This window comes from Vicugna pacos, chromosome 10 (genome assembly GCF_048564905.1).
Source record: "Vicugna pacos chromosome 10, VicPac4, whole genome shotgun sequence".
Taxonomy (NCBI): Eukaryota; Metazoa; Chordata; class Mammalia; order Artiodactyla; family Camelidae; genus Vicugna; species Vicugna pacos.
In genome coordinates this window covers 73324052-73338556 of record NC_132996.1, presented here as the reverse complement: position 1 = coordinate 73338556, position 14505 = coordinate 73324052, and the positions used below count along the sequence as shown (strand labels likewise).

General features: G+C 60.9%; 1 protein-coding gene across 2 annotated transcripts in view; it reads left to right on the top strand.

The window, feature by feature from the left end:
- The window catches only part of KCNQ1 (potassium voltage-gated channel subfamily Q member 1), a 319441-nt gene that overhangs the window by 261674 nt on the left and 43262 nt on the right, over positions 1-14505 (top strand). The window contains exon 16 of one of the 2 annotated variants that reach the window (XM_072970535.1): positions 5278-5388. The exons of the other annotated variant lie outside the window; for it this stretch is intronic. Coding sequence (XP_072826636.1) covers positions 5278-5388 — 111 coding nt within the window. The remainder of the gene's footprint in view (positions 1-5277; positions 5389-14505) is intronic. 2 annotated transcript variants of the gene reach the window in all.

Below are 14505 nucleotides of genomic sequence, written 5' to 3'. Positions count from 1 at the left end.
CCAAATGCCTTCAGGACACCTCTTACCTCTGTGGGTTCCACTTTCACTGTGTGCTCAGCCTCCGACCCTCTCATACTCCCTGGTTAGCTCATCAAGGCCCCTGAGTCTCATGGTCAGACAAACTCTTGTCCACTTACAGGGGACAGAATCAGGGTTTAGCTGTACAGCACAGGGAGCTATATTCAATATCTTGTAACAGCCTAGAGTGGAAAAGAATATGAAAAAGAATATGTATGTGTGTGTGTAACTGAATCACTGTGCTGTACACCAGAAACTGACACAGCATTGTAAACCAACTATACTTCAATTTAAAAAATTTCAATTAAAAATCAAAGATTTAAAAAAAAAAAAAGGACTGGGATTTTTCTGGGCAGCCCGGGCCTGATGTCCACTGCCCCAGCCCCCTGTGATAATCCCTGCGCCCCGTCTCCCCGAGAAGCCGGGAGGGGCTGGCTGCTGGGCAGCAATAACGCGTCTGAGGCACGCTGGTCCCTGGGGTTTTAGTCCTAAGTAAGTGTCGTGCTGGGACTCCAGGGCGTCTGGGTTGGGCCACCAGCTCTCGGCAGGCTGGACTAAGAGGGACCCTCCTCTCCAGACCCCCGTACCTCTCAGAGAGGAAGAACTCCCCCGCTAACTTGTACGGAGGCCAGCTGGTCTAGAGCTAGGAGGCTGTAGACCAGGCGCCAGCAAGCTGGAGCCCATGGACCAAATCTGGCCCCCAACCTGTTTTTGCACTTAAAGGAAAAAAAAAGGATGTGTGACGGAGACTGTGTGTGACCCATAACACTGTGATATTTACTATCTGGCCTTTTACAGAAAAGTTTGCTGCTCCCCAGACTGGGCCAGTGTTGTCCAGTAGAAATACAATGAGAGCCACAAATATAATTTAAAATTTTCTAATAGCCACATTAGAAAAAATGTGAACAAGTGAAAAAAAAGAACAAGTTAAATTCATTGCCATGGGTTTTATTTGACCCAATAGATTGAAAATATTAGCACTTCAATATATGATCACCATAAAAAAATTGTTGGATGGTCAACATTCTTTCTTCAAAAGCCAGCGTATGTTTTAACACTCACAGCACTTCTCAATTTGGCTGCTAAGTTTTCACAAGAATGGCTGGGTCTGCATTTAGATATCATAAAATTGGCAAGTTGAAAAAAAGGGAGACTCTCATGCCTGAGTCATTCCAACCAACCGTAGTTAAAGTTTTCCAATAACTGAGCTGGGAACCTGGATTTAAATTTAGATTTGAATTCGTTAAACTTAAATCAAGTTAAGATCCAATTCCTCGGTCTCACGAGCCGCATTTCCAGGACTCTGTAGCCAAGCGGGGCTGGTGACCACGCCACTGAAGAGGCATCTTTAGAGCATCCTGTGCCTACAGGCAGGGGCGTAAGTGGTCCCCACAGCATGTGACCAGCTCAGCCCAGGGAGATGCTGGGTGAACACAAGTAGGATGAGTGAGTGCTGTTGCCGGGCAAATGAGGGGTGGAGGGGGGTGTCTTCCAGACCCGGCATCCCCTCCGCGTGACCTTCCAGGCTCCTGGGCTCCTGTCATCAGACTCTCCCCTGAATTCCTCCTTCGAGCCCCCAGAGCCCATGCCCCATGCCTCCCCAAGGTGTGTGAGGACCATGTGCCCAGGATTCTGGTTCTTACAACCACATCTGTCTCCCGCGGGCCTTGGCTCCCCCGCTTCGGCTGCTGGGGACCGTCATGTCAGGTGAGGCATTCACTGCATGAGGCTGCACTTCCAGGCTGCCTGGGACTCCATCAAGCACCGCAGCACCGGCCTGGGCTGGTTGCATCAGGAAGTCGGGGTGGCCTCAGACGGACACCAAAGGCCCAGCCCCCAACCCTGACTTCCCTCTGCACCCCCAACACTCCTCTCACTGCTGGTGAGCTGCTCCTGAGCTGCACGGCTGTAAATAGGCGAAGGCGTGGGCTCTGACTGATCAAAGGGCCCCCTTCAGAAGCCGTCATTAGTTGCTATTCTGGGAACTGGTTATTTTAAGGTTCGTGTATTTTTTCTTCCCTGAGGAGCCGTCTTAGTGGATGGCGAGGTCCTGAGGTGCTGGCTCTTCAGTCAAACCACACAAGCCCTGTTTTGTCTAGGGTTTCAAAGATAAACCTATAATGAAAGCGTCAGTTGACGCTGAGTGCCACCATCCCCGTTCCTGGGCAGAGGTGGGCGGGGCCCGCCAGGGAGTCCCTGCACCCCTCGAGAGGCAGGGAGACTTGATGGGCCCGCGGGAAGGGAGGGAGCCTGAGGTCAGTGCCTGGAGTTCCCATGGCCAGGACAGTCCTCACAGGCCTTGCCCAGAGCCTGGCTCAGGGGCCATCCTTCAACAGACGGCCCAGCTTTGGCCAAAAATCTGTGGGAAGATTCCCCATCCCAACCAGTGGCTGAGGAATGCACAGTGACATCATGGTTTAAGAAAACAATAACACCTCGTGCTGGCACCCATGTGGGGAAACGGGCAGTCTTACACATTGCTGGTGGGGATGCGAATGACGGAGTAATAGAGCTTCTGGAAGGAATCTAGCGACGTCTGTTAACGTTAAAACCACACGTACCCTTTGATCTAACATCTCCATTCCCAGGAAAGGAAACCCCAGGGTTGGAGATTCATGTATCAGGATGAGTGTCATGCCCTGGTTTATGATGGAAAGAAGCCAGGGGCCACTTGACTTGAGAGGACAGCCGAGTAGACGAGACACTCCCTGCCGTGTCTGCATGGCTCTGGAGCCACACCTTTGCGTGGCTGCATCAGAAACCCGAGATGCCATGGGCCAGGGTCCCAGTGCTATGCAGCCACGCCACCCAGGACAGCGGCAGGGAGGGCCACGAGAGCACAGCCCAGCTCCAGGATGCTGGGCCTGTCCAGGCAGTGGGCAGCCCAAATGCAGCTGTAAGGTGCTCCATCCTGGCTTTGTCTGAGTCAAGACGCCTCTGACAGCTGGTGTGTGTGTTCCAAGGTCATGCAGGTAGGGGTGCTGTGTCCTGTCAGCCTCCTGCTCTGTACCTGAGGCTGCTCTCCCACCAGAAGGGCAAACCCCAAACTAACCATCCGGTGAGCCCTTCCCCCAGGGCCTCCTCCCCAGGACTCTGGATTCACTCAGCACCCACCACCCAGGCCTTGACCCCTGGTCTGAGTCTCCTTCTCCTCAGGCCCTCTCTGTACTAAGATGGGGAACACGATCCATCAGGTCCAGGCTCCTTCCAGCCCTAAGGACCAGCCCCAGCCCTTAACTACTCTGGCCCGTAAGTGGCACATACATCACTTCTCCATCCCACTGGCAGGAATGAGTCATGTGGCCCCACCCAGAGGAGTGTGGGGGATGTAGTCCCGGCCAGAAAGCCATTTTCCAGAAACACAATGGGAGGAGCTGACATCAGGGCTGACGCTCAGGGCAGGTGCCCGGCTGGGCTGTGTTCCTGGGCCTCTTCTGACCTGGAGGCAGGAAGGCTGGCCCCATGGTTCAGCCCTTTGCTGCCCCGCAGTCCACCTCCTCTAGGCCAGCAGGCCTGACCCCACAGGGCGATACCCTCACCCTGATGGCATCAGACACTTGGCCTCCCAAGGAGGAATGTGAGTGCTGGCTTTTGAAGTCTGTTCTGGCTCCAATGCTAGATGCAAGGGCTGTTGGGACAATTCATGAGCTGACCCGCATCCAACAGAGGAACATCACATGCAAAGGCCCTGTGGCATGGGGGACATATGGCAAGTGCAGAGCTGCAAGACGTGTGTCTGACTACAAAGCTCAGAGAGTGGGCGTGAGGGGGGACTAGCCATTGTGCAGGAAGAGGGGCCAGGGGCCAGTCTAGGGGCCCAAGCTCTGCCTTGACCCCACTGTGTAGCTCTGGGTCAGCCTCTGCAGTCTGAGCCTCAGTTTCCCCAGCTGCACTGTGACCGCCTGCTCCCCACACCCTTGGCAGCCCTCCGAGAACCGCGCCTTCCCTCCTCTTTCCTGTGTGCTTCTCTCCCAGTCTGTCCGGGGGACGACAGCCTCTCCCCCCAACCAGGCCTCTCCTGAATGACTCTATTTATAGGCCTCAAATATTGGCCAGAAAGGAAATTTACGTTTTTTTAAAATTTAGCTCCAGTCTGCGTCAGCTTCTGTGGGTTGACTGCTTCTGAGAGAGGAGGGGGCAGGGAGCGGGCGGCGGGCAGAGCCATGTGCATCCGGGCTCAGCGGGCAGCACGCGGTGGCCGTGAGTCTGTCACGGGCCCTCCTGAGTGATGTGTAATCAGGGGTCTCCGCAGGGGGAGCCGGGTGGGGGCCCGGGGCTGAGGGCGGCCCGGAGGCTTGTCTTTGCGGCGAACCCTGCCCCGCCGCCTTGGCCGACCTCAGAAAAACATGTATTTTGATCAAAATGGGCCCTTTTTTAAACTTGTCACCCTGCGGGTCAGGGCACAGCCTGCCCCCGGCCAGTCCTGCATATTGAACAGTGGCTTGGTCACCACCAGAAATAGATGTCCCAGCCCAGAGGCAGGGCTGTCCTGCCTGCTCCGGGAGGGGACCAGGCCGGAAAAGGGCAGCCGGCCCAGGACCTGGCCATGCCGACTCCTGCAGCGGCCGGCCCCGGAGCCGGCGGCAGGGCGCCCGAGCTGCCTGTCCGCTCGGGGACCACCTCCCCGTCGGGTCTGCGGAGCCACACAGGGATGGCGTGCGACGTCCGGGAGCAGCCAGGGGTGGGGACCGGGTGGCAGCCAGGCAGGGTCAGGGTGCCGTTCACGCCCGCTCGATGCCGGGTGGCAGGTGGACACCGGCAGGTCCCGGCCTCAGAGCCGCACCCAGTGAGGAGCAGCCTCCTCGCTGTCGGCCGGGACCCACTCTGGCCGTCGGGATCGCCAAAATGGCTGACGCTGCCGTTTCAAACGGGCGCAAACACACGGGAGTCGCCGTGCGGAGCTGTGTTTACTTTGCCGAGCGTGCGGCCTTCCGTTGCCCGGGTTCCCAGTGCTCCAGAGGCACATGGAAATTTTTGTGGATTAAACACGGGGCTGAGGCGCGCTGGGCTGTTTGGGTTGGCAGCGCTCCCTCCCCACCCCGTTCCTCATCCGCAGCTCCCGCCCACCCGCGTCACCCATTCATACCTCTGCTCCTGGGCCCCTCCTCCACGCCTGCTCAGGGCCCTCCACCCTCCCTCACCCCTGTGGCCCAGAGCCGGGGAACCTCGACCCCCTCCCCAAGTCTAGAAGAGGCTGCAGGACAAGGGAAGGCTGGTTGGGAAGGGCTGGTCTCAAACAGGGGCCCCTCTGACCTCCAGATCTTCATCCATGAGATGGGAGCCAATGTGCAGACCAGGCAAGACCTAAGGGACCAGCACCCAGAAAATGCCCAGGACACAGTCTCTGTCACAGGTCCTGCTCTCCGGAAGGTGAGAGGCACCAGGGAACTATGAGGGGCAAGGCCTTATTCCTCGCTACCTCTTGGGGAAACTCTGTCCAGACAGGATCTGGGCCTTTCTGAAGGAGACTGGGGGTATGCTGGTCTATGGGAAAGATCTTTGAGGGACATGGAGCAAGGCCTGTGGATATCTGGGGGAACCATGTTCCAGGCGGGGGTCACAACAAATGTCCTGAGGTGTGACCATGACCAACCTGTCTGAGCAACACCAGGGCGGCAGTGTGGCCATGGGTTAGGGAGGAGCCTGGAGGTGGGGAGAGACAGGTAAAGTGATGCGCAGGCCTCCAGGCCCTCGGGACCACTGGAAGGACTCGTCGCTTCACGTGGAGGGAGGGGTCTTCGGGGCCGAGAGAGCCGAGATCCAGCTCACGGTTTCAGCTGCGTTCCCTGGGCGGAAGCGGGGCAGGTGTGGCTGTGGGGGCTGCTGCGGGCCAGTGCACAGCGCTCCCATCCTGCCTCCTGCCCCAGCCCGAGGAGACAGGTTGCTCAGTTTGCCCAGTCCCCTCTGTCCCCGTCGGCCGGAAGCCACAGGTCAGGTCTCACACATGAAGAGCCATCTGTGTGAGCAGCGAGGTGGCCAGCCCGCCGGCTGCCCGCACGGGGATGCTCTATCCAGCGGGGCCACCCACCCCTCCCCGGTGCGGCCTGCAGACACCCTGTCGGACCCCCAGCACCCACCCCTGGGCGGGAGCTTCTCAGGGTGTTGCAAGGCCCTGGCCCAAGGTGCCAAACCTGGCCACCCTCAGCACAGTGCTGGAGGTGGGGAATCCGGTGAGACCCAGGCAGAGCACGCCCAGTGGCGGGGAGCCACAGCCGCAGATGGGGTGCAGCATCACAGGCCCCCACACGCGGCCCACCTGGCAAGCACAGTGTGTCGGTTTTAAGGTTGTATGACATTACCTTTTGATAAGTGGCCGCCTCTGTTAACTAGGGTGGAAATTTGCGCGAGTGGGGGCCTCTGAGGGTGTCCTCTCAACCCTGCGCCTTCTCCAGAACATATGGGTGTCCTAAGACATGAGCCCTCTGGTCTGGACAGAGGGACCAGAAGTCACAGCTGCAGGGACTACAGAGGACAGGAGGGGGCCCTCTGAAACACGGGCTGCACGGTCATCTGGGTACCCTGGGCACCAGCGGCCTCAGGGGTTGCCACTGTGGATGGGGCAAGCTGGCTCCTGCCCCCTTGGAACACACAGTTCACGGGGTGCAGGAGAGGTGCACAGAATGACCTATGGTTACCTACATCCTGGCGTGAGAGAGTAACGCTCTAGACAAACAGGGCCTCCTCTGGGTAGGGGGTCAGGGCAGGGCTGAACGAGGTAGAGGGTGGTATGGGTGACAGAGTTCCCAGCGTGAGTGGCCTGTGCAAAGGCCCTGGGGCCGTAGGGGCACGGCAATCGGAGGCAGGCAGAACCTGGCGAGGGAGGTGTAGGCCAAGCCAGGCCAGCCAAATTAGGGACTTTAGAAATCACTCTGAGCCTGGGGGTCAGGGATAGCTCTGGCTTCACTGGAAGGATTAGAAGCAGATGAAGGTGGTAGCCCAAAGAGTGGGGAGGGGCTGCGGTGGGATTAAGACATGGCATGTGCGCCTCAGACCAGGACGGACACCTGTGGGGCAACAGCCCCCAGTCCCCTGGACCGGTTGCTTAACAGGACAGGCAGACGGAGAGGATGGGGGTGGAGAAGGACCAAGTTTCTATTGACAGCACCTGGATGGGCTGCTTTGCCTGGAGTGATGCCAGGGGCGGGGCCATCTCGGATTCCACCGTGGGCGTGTCCAGTGGGCAGGTGGATGCTGGTACGTAGAAATCAGGTAGCAAAGAAGGAAGGAGGGGACTGGGGAGGGAGGGCTGCGGAGGCAGTGGGGATGGCAAGGCCAAGACTCACCACAGCCGGGGAGGGGCTCCCGTGGCCGTGGACAGGGCAAGGGAAGGGATGCGGTTCACTCGGATGCTGCCCAGCCTTCCCCAGCCCTGAGCTTGGCCAGGCTTTGGGAGGTTGTGAGGACGTGAGACCTCAGGGGCACAAGAGAGAAGCTGGTGTGTCTGGGATCAGAGGGGGCAGCGTGGCACCACCAACATCCAGGGAGGGTTTCCTTGGGGAGGGGGCCAGAGACAGGCGATGAAGGCAGGCCAGCCACGGTTCCTGACTCTCCGTCCCTCCAAGTGCCCACACATACCTGTCCGTTGAGGGAAGAGAATGCCTGGGACGAGTGTGCAGGCAGAGGACCCTGGCTGGGCCTGGGGGCGTGGCTCACCACCCCCGCAGAGTGCGGAGGGCGTGCGGGAGGGCGTGCGGGAGGGCGCGGAGGCCAGCCCTCGGAAGGCCTCTTTGACCCAGAGCCCAGGGTCTCCCGGTCCCCAAGGACTCAGTCCTCAGACGTGTCTCCTGCCCCCCACCCGTCTGCTCAGCCCCAGCAGCACCAGCTGAGGGCCAGCCTCTTTCCCGTCTCTCCTCCCTGCCCTGAGGGGGCTTCGTAGATTAAGTGGAAGCACCTCAAACAGGCGGGGACACTTGCCACCTTCCCAGGGCCTCTGTCTGCTGAGGGCAAGAGAAGGAGCCAAGTTCACAGAGCGTGGCCCTGCTACTCCTGGGCCTGCGGCTGGGGGGTCTGCAGGGTCTTCTGGGGAGCCAATGACACAGCCCCAGGGAATCTGGTGAACTCGCTTCTCTGCCCCTCTCGGTTTCCCTCTGTTCCTAAAACCGGAGCTCTGCAGCAGAGCCAGCCTGAGCATCTTCAAATCCCACACCCGGGACAGAGCAAGAGCTAACGGAGCAGTGACCCTCTGGCACAGTGGACATGCCTCATGGCTGTGTGATGCAACCCAGCTCCCTCCCTGGCTCGAGCCGACCCACTCCAGGACCGACCGACCACTGGGGCTCACCCAGAGTCCCCCAGAGTCAGGGTCCTGCCCCTAATCCTGCTAGCTGCAGGCTTTCAGTCATCAGGTGACACCAGCCCCCAGCCACGAGCCCACCAAATCTTCCCTGCCCTTTCACAAGAAAAGTTAACTTACTTTTCAACACCATAAAGTGGGCAGGAGCCTGTGTTTTCCAGGCCAGAGGGGGACGTCCACGAACAGGTGCCTCCCGGCAGGGTCAAGTGTCACTGCCCCCCTACACGTTACAGATCTGGAGATGCAGGGTCCTCACCCGGTGAGGGGAGCGCTGCCCGGCTGGCTGACCGCTCCCGCCCCAGGGTCCTGCGGGGCCCTCGCACTCTTGCTGCCCACCCCGTCTGTGGGCGGGAGTGCTCCTGCTGGGGCAGCACCGCCCTGACACACCACCAGGACGTGCGGCTCTGTGGTCTGTATGCTCCTCTCCAGTCTTGAAACACGAGCACAGATATTAAAATACAGAGTGGCCGTCCAGGCCCACGTGAGGTCACCTGTCTCCTGCTGGAAACCAGCTCAGCCCTGTTCCCCCAGCACCAGCGACACTGCCCACCGTGGCCAGGGTCCCTATAGGGCTCAGTTCAAGGTGGATGCCAAGGACAGGGGGCCTGTGTGCGTCCCTCAGCGCCTAGGTGCGTGGAGAGCCCTCAGCAAGGCTGGCGGGCGACTCTGACCCTGGCTGATGATGCGGTGGGAATGCCCCTGCTCCTCTCCCGGGTCCTTCCGCTTCTTCCCACTCAGCCCGCCTTACTCCCCAAGACGGACCAGGCCTCCGGCTCCAGGGGCCCGGGCCTGGAGCCTGACACACACGCCTGGCTTCCTGCTCCCTCACTGTCACAAACCCTCTGTCGTGAAGGAAGCAACCTATGTCCAGGTCGTGGGCCTCCCTCGGGGCCCTGCCCTCCCAGCCCCACGGGGCCGCCTGTCCCCCCGCCTTGGAGCTGGGCCCGCCCCCCAGATAAAGGGCTGCTGAGGCCCCGGCAGTGGGAAGGCCTCGGGGCACACAGGGAGTGGAGCTGTGGGCCGTCCTTCACGTCCCCACACAAGCCCCATTGCTGCGCTGTCCCGCCCACACCACCTGACAGATGTGCCGGTGACAGGACGGGGGGACAGGGAAATGCTCGCCTCCCGGTGCCACACAAGCGGCCTTTATCCCGGCCGTAAATGGTTTCTGTGTCGAGGGAGCCAGCGCCTGTCCCAGGCCTAACCCCCCAGCGGCCAGCGAGGGGAAGCTGATCTGTGGGGAGTGACTGTCCAACATATGGCTGGTGGCAAGTGGTGGCAAGCCATCCCCACGGCGCCACAGGGGACGCTGTTCCCGCCTCACCTGGGCTGCCTCCAGCACCGGGATTTGCGAGGACTCGGCCGGCAGGCTCCGGGGGGAGGCCCTGGGAGGATGAGGACGGCGCTGGAGGCTGGGCCCCTGGCGAGGGCCAGGCAGCGTGCTGGCCCCTGCCCTCCCTCCCCCACCGGCGACAGCCAACCAGCTGGGCATGGGCCATAGTGCGCCTGCTGACAACGACGCGTCACGCCATGAATGGGCCCTCTCTCCTGTGTCCCCCACTGGGCGGGTGGCAAAGCAGAGCCTCCTGGTCAGTGCTGTGCCCGGGGGGGACTGCCCCCAGGAGGTTGAGCCAGTACTGGGGACCACTGTCCCTCAGCCTTTAGTGAGCTGATGACCGCTCCCGTGTGATCCAGAGCACCCATGGCCGTGCCAGCCCTGCGCTCGCCGCCCACCCAGGCGAAGCCTCCTCCCTGGCCGCCTGCCCACCCTCAGCCCCCACTCGGGGCCCCGAGCCCATCTGCTCAACCCCTTGTACGTCTCACAGGCTCCTTCCGTCCCTGCGTGGCAGGGCACACGTGGCCCTCACAGTGTCTCTCACACCCCGAGCCCGAGCCCAAGCTGCTCCTGGGATGCCTCGCGGACACGCACAAGCCCGGGGCCCGGAACGACCAGGGGGCTGGAGCGTCTGCGCCCTGACCATCCAGCCTCCATTCTCCATCTCCCCATCAGAAGGGGTCTCAGAAAAGGTTCCATGTCCCACCTGCAGGCCCATTTCACTGCCGACAGTCTGGGGACAGGCCAGTCCCCAGAGCCCGTCCGGCCCTGACCACAAAAGCCTTCCTCAGGGGACACGGCTGCCCCACAGGGCCCCCCTCACCAGCCAGGGTCACCTTAAAAATAGCCGTGGAGGGGTTTGCAACAGCCACGGACTCTTTTACAGTAATTCATTTTAACGGCAAACGATGCTGTGTTCCCCCACCCCAACCCCCCACTCTATTTCCTCATTAACATAATTGCAAACAGAACAAAGCTTTCTTGATTTCATGTAAACAACAGCTTGAAATAGTTTATAATCCTTGCAGGTATCAAATTAAGTTTTTACTTATGGTCTGGAAATTAATTACCCTTATAGCGAGACAAATGTGAAAACTGTGTATTTTTGACAAGAAAATTAAGCAGCTATTGGGGAAATGTAACTTAATCGTCGCAGAGAAAATTGTTTATAAGTCGGTCCCGTTGCTAGCGCTCTTGCCGCTTCGACCTGGTGCTGCGTTCGTTGGTGCATGTGTGTTTGCCTCATTTGGGGGCTGGTGTGGGTCCATTACTGGGGTAGCGGCAGGGGAAGGGGCTGGAGGGGCCAAGAACAGGGCAGGGAGGAGGAGAGAATAGGGGCTCCTTCTCAGTGAAGGGACCAGTGACAAGGAGGGACACGGGGCCAGGACGCAACGACCAGGGGCAGCTCAGCCCTGACGTGAAACCTAAGCGGAGCCCTGGACCTGGACGGGGGGAAGCCCCTCCCTCAGAGGCCTGGGAGGGCCTCGGCAGCGGCGACAGCCAGAGCAAGGGCCCTGGGCAGCAAGACGGCACCCAGAGGCGGGCGGGCCCTCAGCCTGCCCCCGGGGGCAGCGGGCCCTGGGCTCTGGGTGAGGCCTGGTGAGCGCGAATGTGGTATGACTGTGGGGGGGCGTTTGTGTTGAGCCCAAAGCAGCCACAGGGCAAGTTTCGAGGGACTCGTGCCCCCAGTGCTCAGGGCACTGAAACTGCGCTGTTTACAGTTTTCACCATAATCTACCCTGTAACGGCAAACCTCCCCCACACGTTCTTCCCTTGTGTTGTGTTTTATTTTCCAGGAGTGCAATGTCTGGGTCAATGTCAAGCACGCTGACAAGCATTTGTCAGACTGTGCGGAGTGGGAATGAGTTCCACGTCACGGGAGGTGGCCAAGCAGAGGCCAGCCACCCTCCCCCGGCAGGCTGGGTGAGGGGCCCAGTGGCCGCACTGAGTCTATGGCCCAGGGGGGCTGTGTCTTCCCTGTCTGCCCTGCAGAGCTCCAGGGCCCCACCCCCCCACACACGCACCCCTGAAGCCCCCCCCTCGGCCTGGGGCGGGGCACTCCGGGCAGCCCTTCTTCCCACTTTGGCCCCTCTGACCGCTGATGCCGGGTGCGGCCTAGGGAGGGGGCGAGGAGCGGCCAGGGTCAGCGCAATGTTGAGTCGGAGACGGCACAGCCAGCGTGGATGTGTGGTGGAAGGTCAGCGAGGCTGGCATGGGCCCCTGGAGCCGACACCCTGCTTAGCATCCGCAAGACTTTGGGCGCATTTCACAGCCTCTCTCTGCCTGAGGTGGGAGAGGGAGCGTGTGCAGGGGTGTCTGAGGGCTGGGAACCTCTGTGTTGCACACCCAGAGTGGGTGCGCACATCCACCGGCAGCAAGTTATGGGATAATTCTGCTGTGGAGGGCAGCAGAGAATGAGGCGGAGCCGGGGTGGGAGGGGAGGGGAGGTTTGGCTTGGCGGGTACTCACAAGGCTCAGATCGTGGGACTGGACCCAAGGAGTGGAGGACAGGATTCCAGAGCCCTCTCCAGCTGCCCACCCTGGAGAAGGTTCTGGAAGGGATGGGGGAGGAAGGGGTCTGTGAGGCCCCCAGGCTGGGCACTGGCAATGGGCAGACGGGGGTGGCGCCAGCGCTGGAGAGAGGTAGAAGCCGCAGTGTTTGGTGAAGACCGTGCGGGAGGCCGAGAGGGGGTGGGGTTGGTTGGAGGTCAGAGACAAGTTTGGGGCTGGTCAGGTCTTGGCGTCACCCTGCACTCTGGAGGCGTGAGCGCCTCTGCTCAGCAGGATGCTCCCGGGAGTCTCGCACTGGAAATGTCTCAGGGGGTGTATTCCGCACCTCCCCCATGCGCCCCCACACCCACCCTCCCTCCTGCCCGCTGTCTCCGCTGCTGGGCCGTGTGTTGGGCAGCGCAGCCTACTGCAACAGGACAGCGCAGAACAGACATCTGTGTCTCGGGGTTCTGGGGGCTGGAAGTCTGAGGGCAAGGTGCCGGGGGACTTGGCGTCTGGCGAGGACTCACTTCCCGACTTGCAGATGACCACCCCTCACCTCTGCGCTCTCCAGACCTCTGCACTGTACACAGGAGCAAGCTCTGCTGTCTCTCCTTCCTGTGTGGCCACTAATCTTGTGGGCTCGGGGCCCCACCCCTGGTAACTCACTTAGCCCTAATCACCTCCCTAAAAACCCCATCTCCAAATACTGTCACATTGGTGGTTAGGACTTCAACATATAAATCTGGGGGGGACGTGATTCAGTCCATGACGCTGCCCCCTGTGGGGGCATCTGAGCGTGGAGCACAGTGTCGTCCCAGGCTGCGCCATCGCCCCTGAGAGCTGCAGGGGTGAGATGCAGGAGGTGAGGGAGGGGAGCGCTGGAACGTCAGGTATCCTTGTCCCCAGGGGCCACACCCACTGGCCAAGTCAGAGGAGCACAGCCCATCCTCGTGGTGACAGGGGCCGGTCCGCGCAGCCCCTGGGCCCCACCATGACCTCAGAAGGCCCGAGCCCTGGGCAGGGTCTGAGCCTTTGTTCTGATCAGTGGTCAGGGAAGGGGCGCCGAGAAGGCCTTTGAGTTCTCGTGGCTGGAGGTGACTTAGTCAGCATGGTGTGTACTTGTCATCTGGGTCCCCTTCCCCTCCCCTAGGGCTGGCTGGGGACATGAGGCCTTGGTTCCTCCCAGCCCAAGCCACACCCGTGTTGTCAGCACAGGAAATTTAGGAAGGTCTCCCACCCCAGCTGCTTGGGAGGGGACAACGGCGGCCTGCACCCAACCTGGCACCTCACTGGCCCCCGGGAACGGGGCTTCTGACCCAGGCGAGTGGGTGCACATGCCAGAGCCTGCAGGTCTAGGTGCTGACCTTCCACTGACCAGGATGTCCTCTGGGGAGGCGCTAGACATGCAAAGCCTCCCTCAGCCCAGGCGCAGGGCCTGGGCTCAGCCCCGCAGAGCGTGGGGTCCACTCTGAAGGGAAGGTGTGGGTGATGCTGCCTGCCCCTCTCCAGGCCCTCTGCCGGCCGGAGCCACCCCCCTGCCCGGAACCCCACTGCATCAAGAGCCTGGGGACACGTTGCCGACCCTCCCTCCCAGCTGCCCTCCAGCCCCCAGAGAAGCCCACCATCCATGCATCTTCCAGGGCCCTCCCTTTGAAGAGGCAGCTCAGGCTTTGCTGCTGGGCGAGGCCTGCCCAGGCTGCAGATGCCGGCGTCCTGCCTCTGACCCCGCCACGGGCCTCCTTCTGCCCATCTCTGTGGAGCTGCATCTGGTGGGGAGGCCCTTTCCAGCACCGGGGACCGGGGCCCAGAAGTCGGTCACAGCTCCTCCTTCCTATAGCCTTCCAACCCAGCCAAGACGGGTCCAGTTTTCCCTCCTGCAAACTAGCCTTGTGGCGTGGGTAGCTCACATCGCCTCTCTGAGCCTCCATTTTCCCATCTGTAAAATGGGATGATGAGAGACCACAGCTCAGAAGGAGCAGGGGTTTCGGCGTGGCGGTGCATGTTCAGCTGGAGGACGCGCTAGCTCAGGGGGAGGGGTTCTCACCGTTAGTGCCACAAAGGGGGTTCACTGGGACTGGGGGTGTGGCCCCATGACCAGGGATCCAAGAGGTCAGCTGAACCACTCTCTGGCCATGGAGAGGGAAGCATGGAAACTTCTGGATGGCCTAGTCTGCTAGGAGGAAGGGCAACAGGACTCAGTCCCTGGACCCAGGCCCTGTCCCTCTCCCTGCTTCTGGCCAGCAGGGCTGGGGGCACCAGAGCAGCCACCCCGGGCTTGTCAGTGTGCGCGGTCATCCCTGGTACCGCCCTCTGGGACAGGCGGCCGCTCTGTGGGTGTTTGTCACACCTGCCGGAGGCCAGCCGC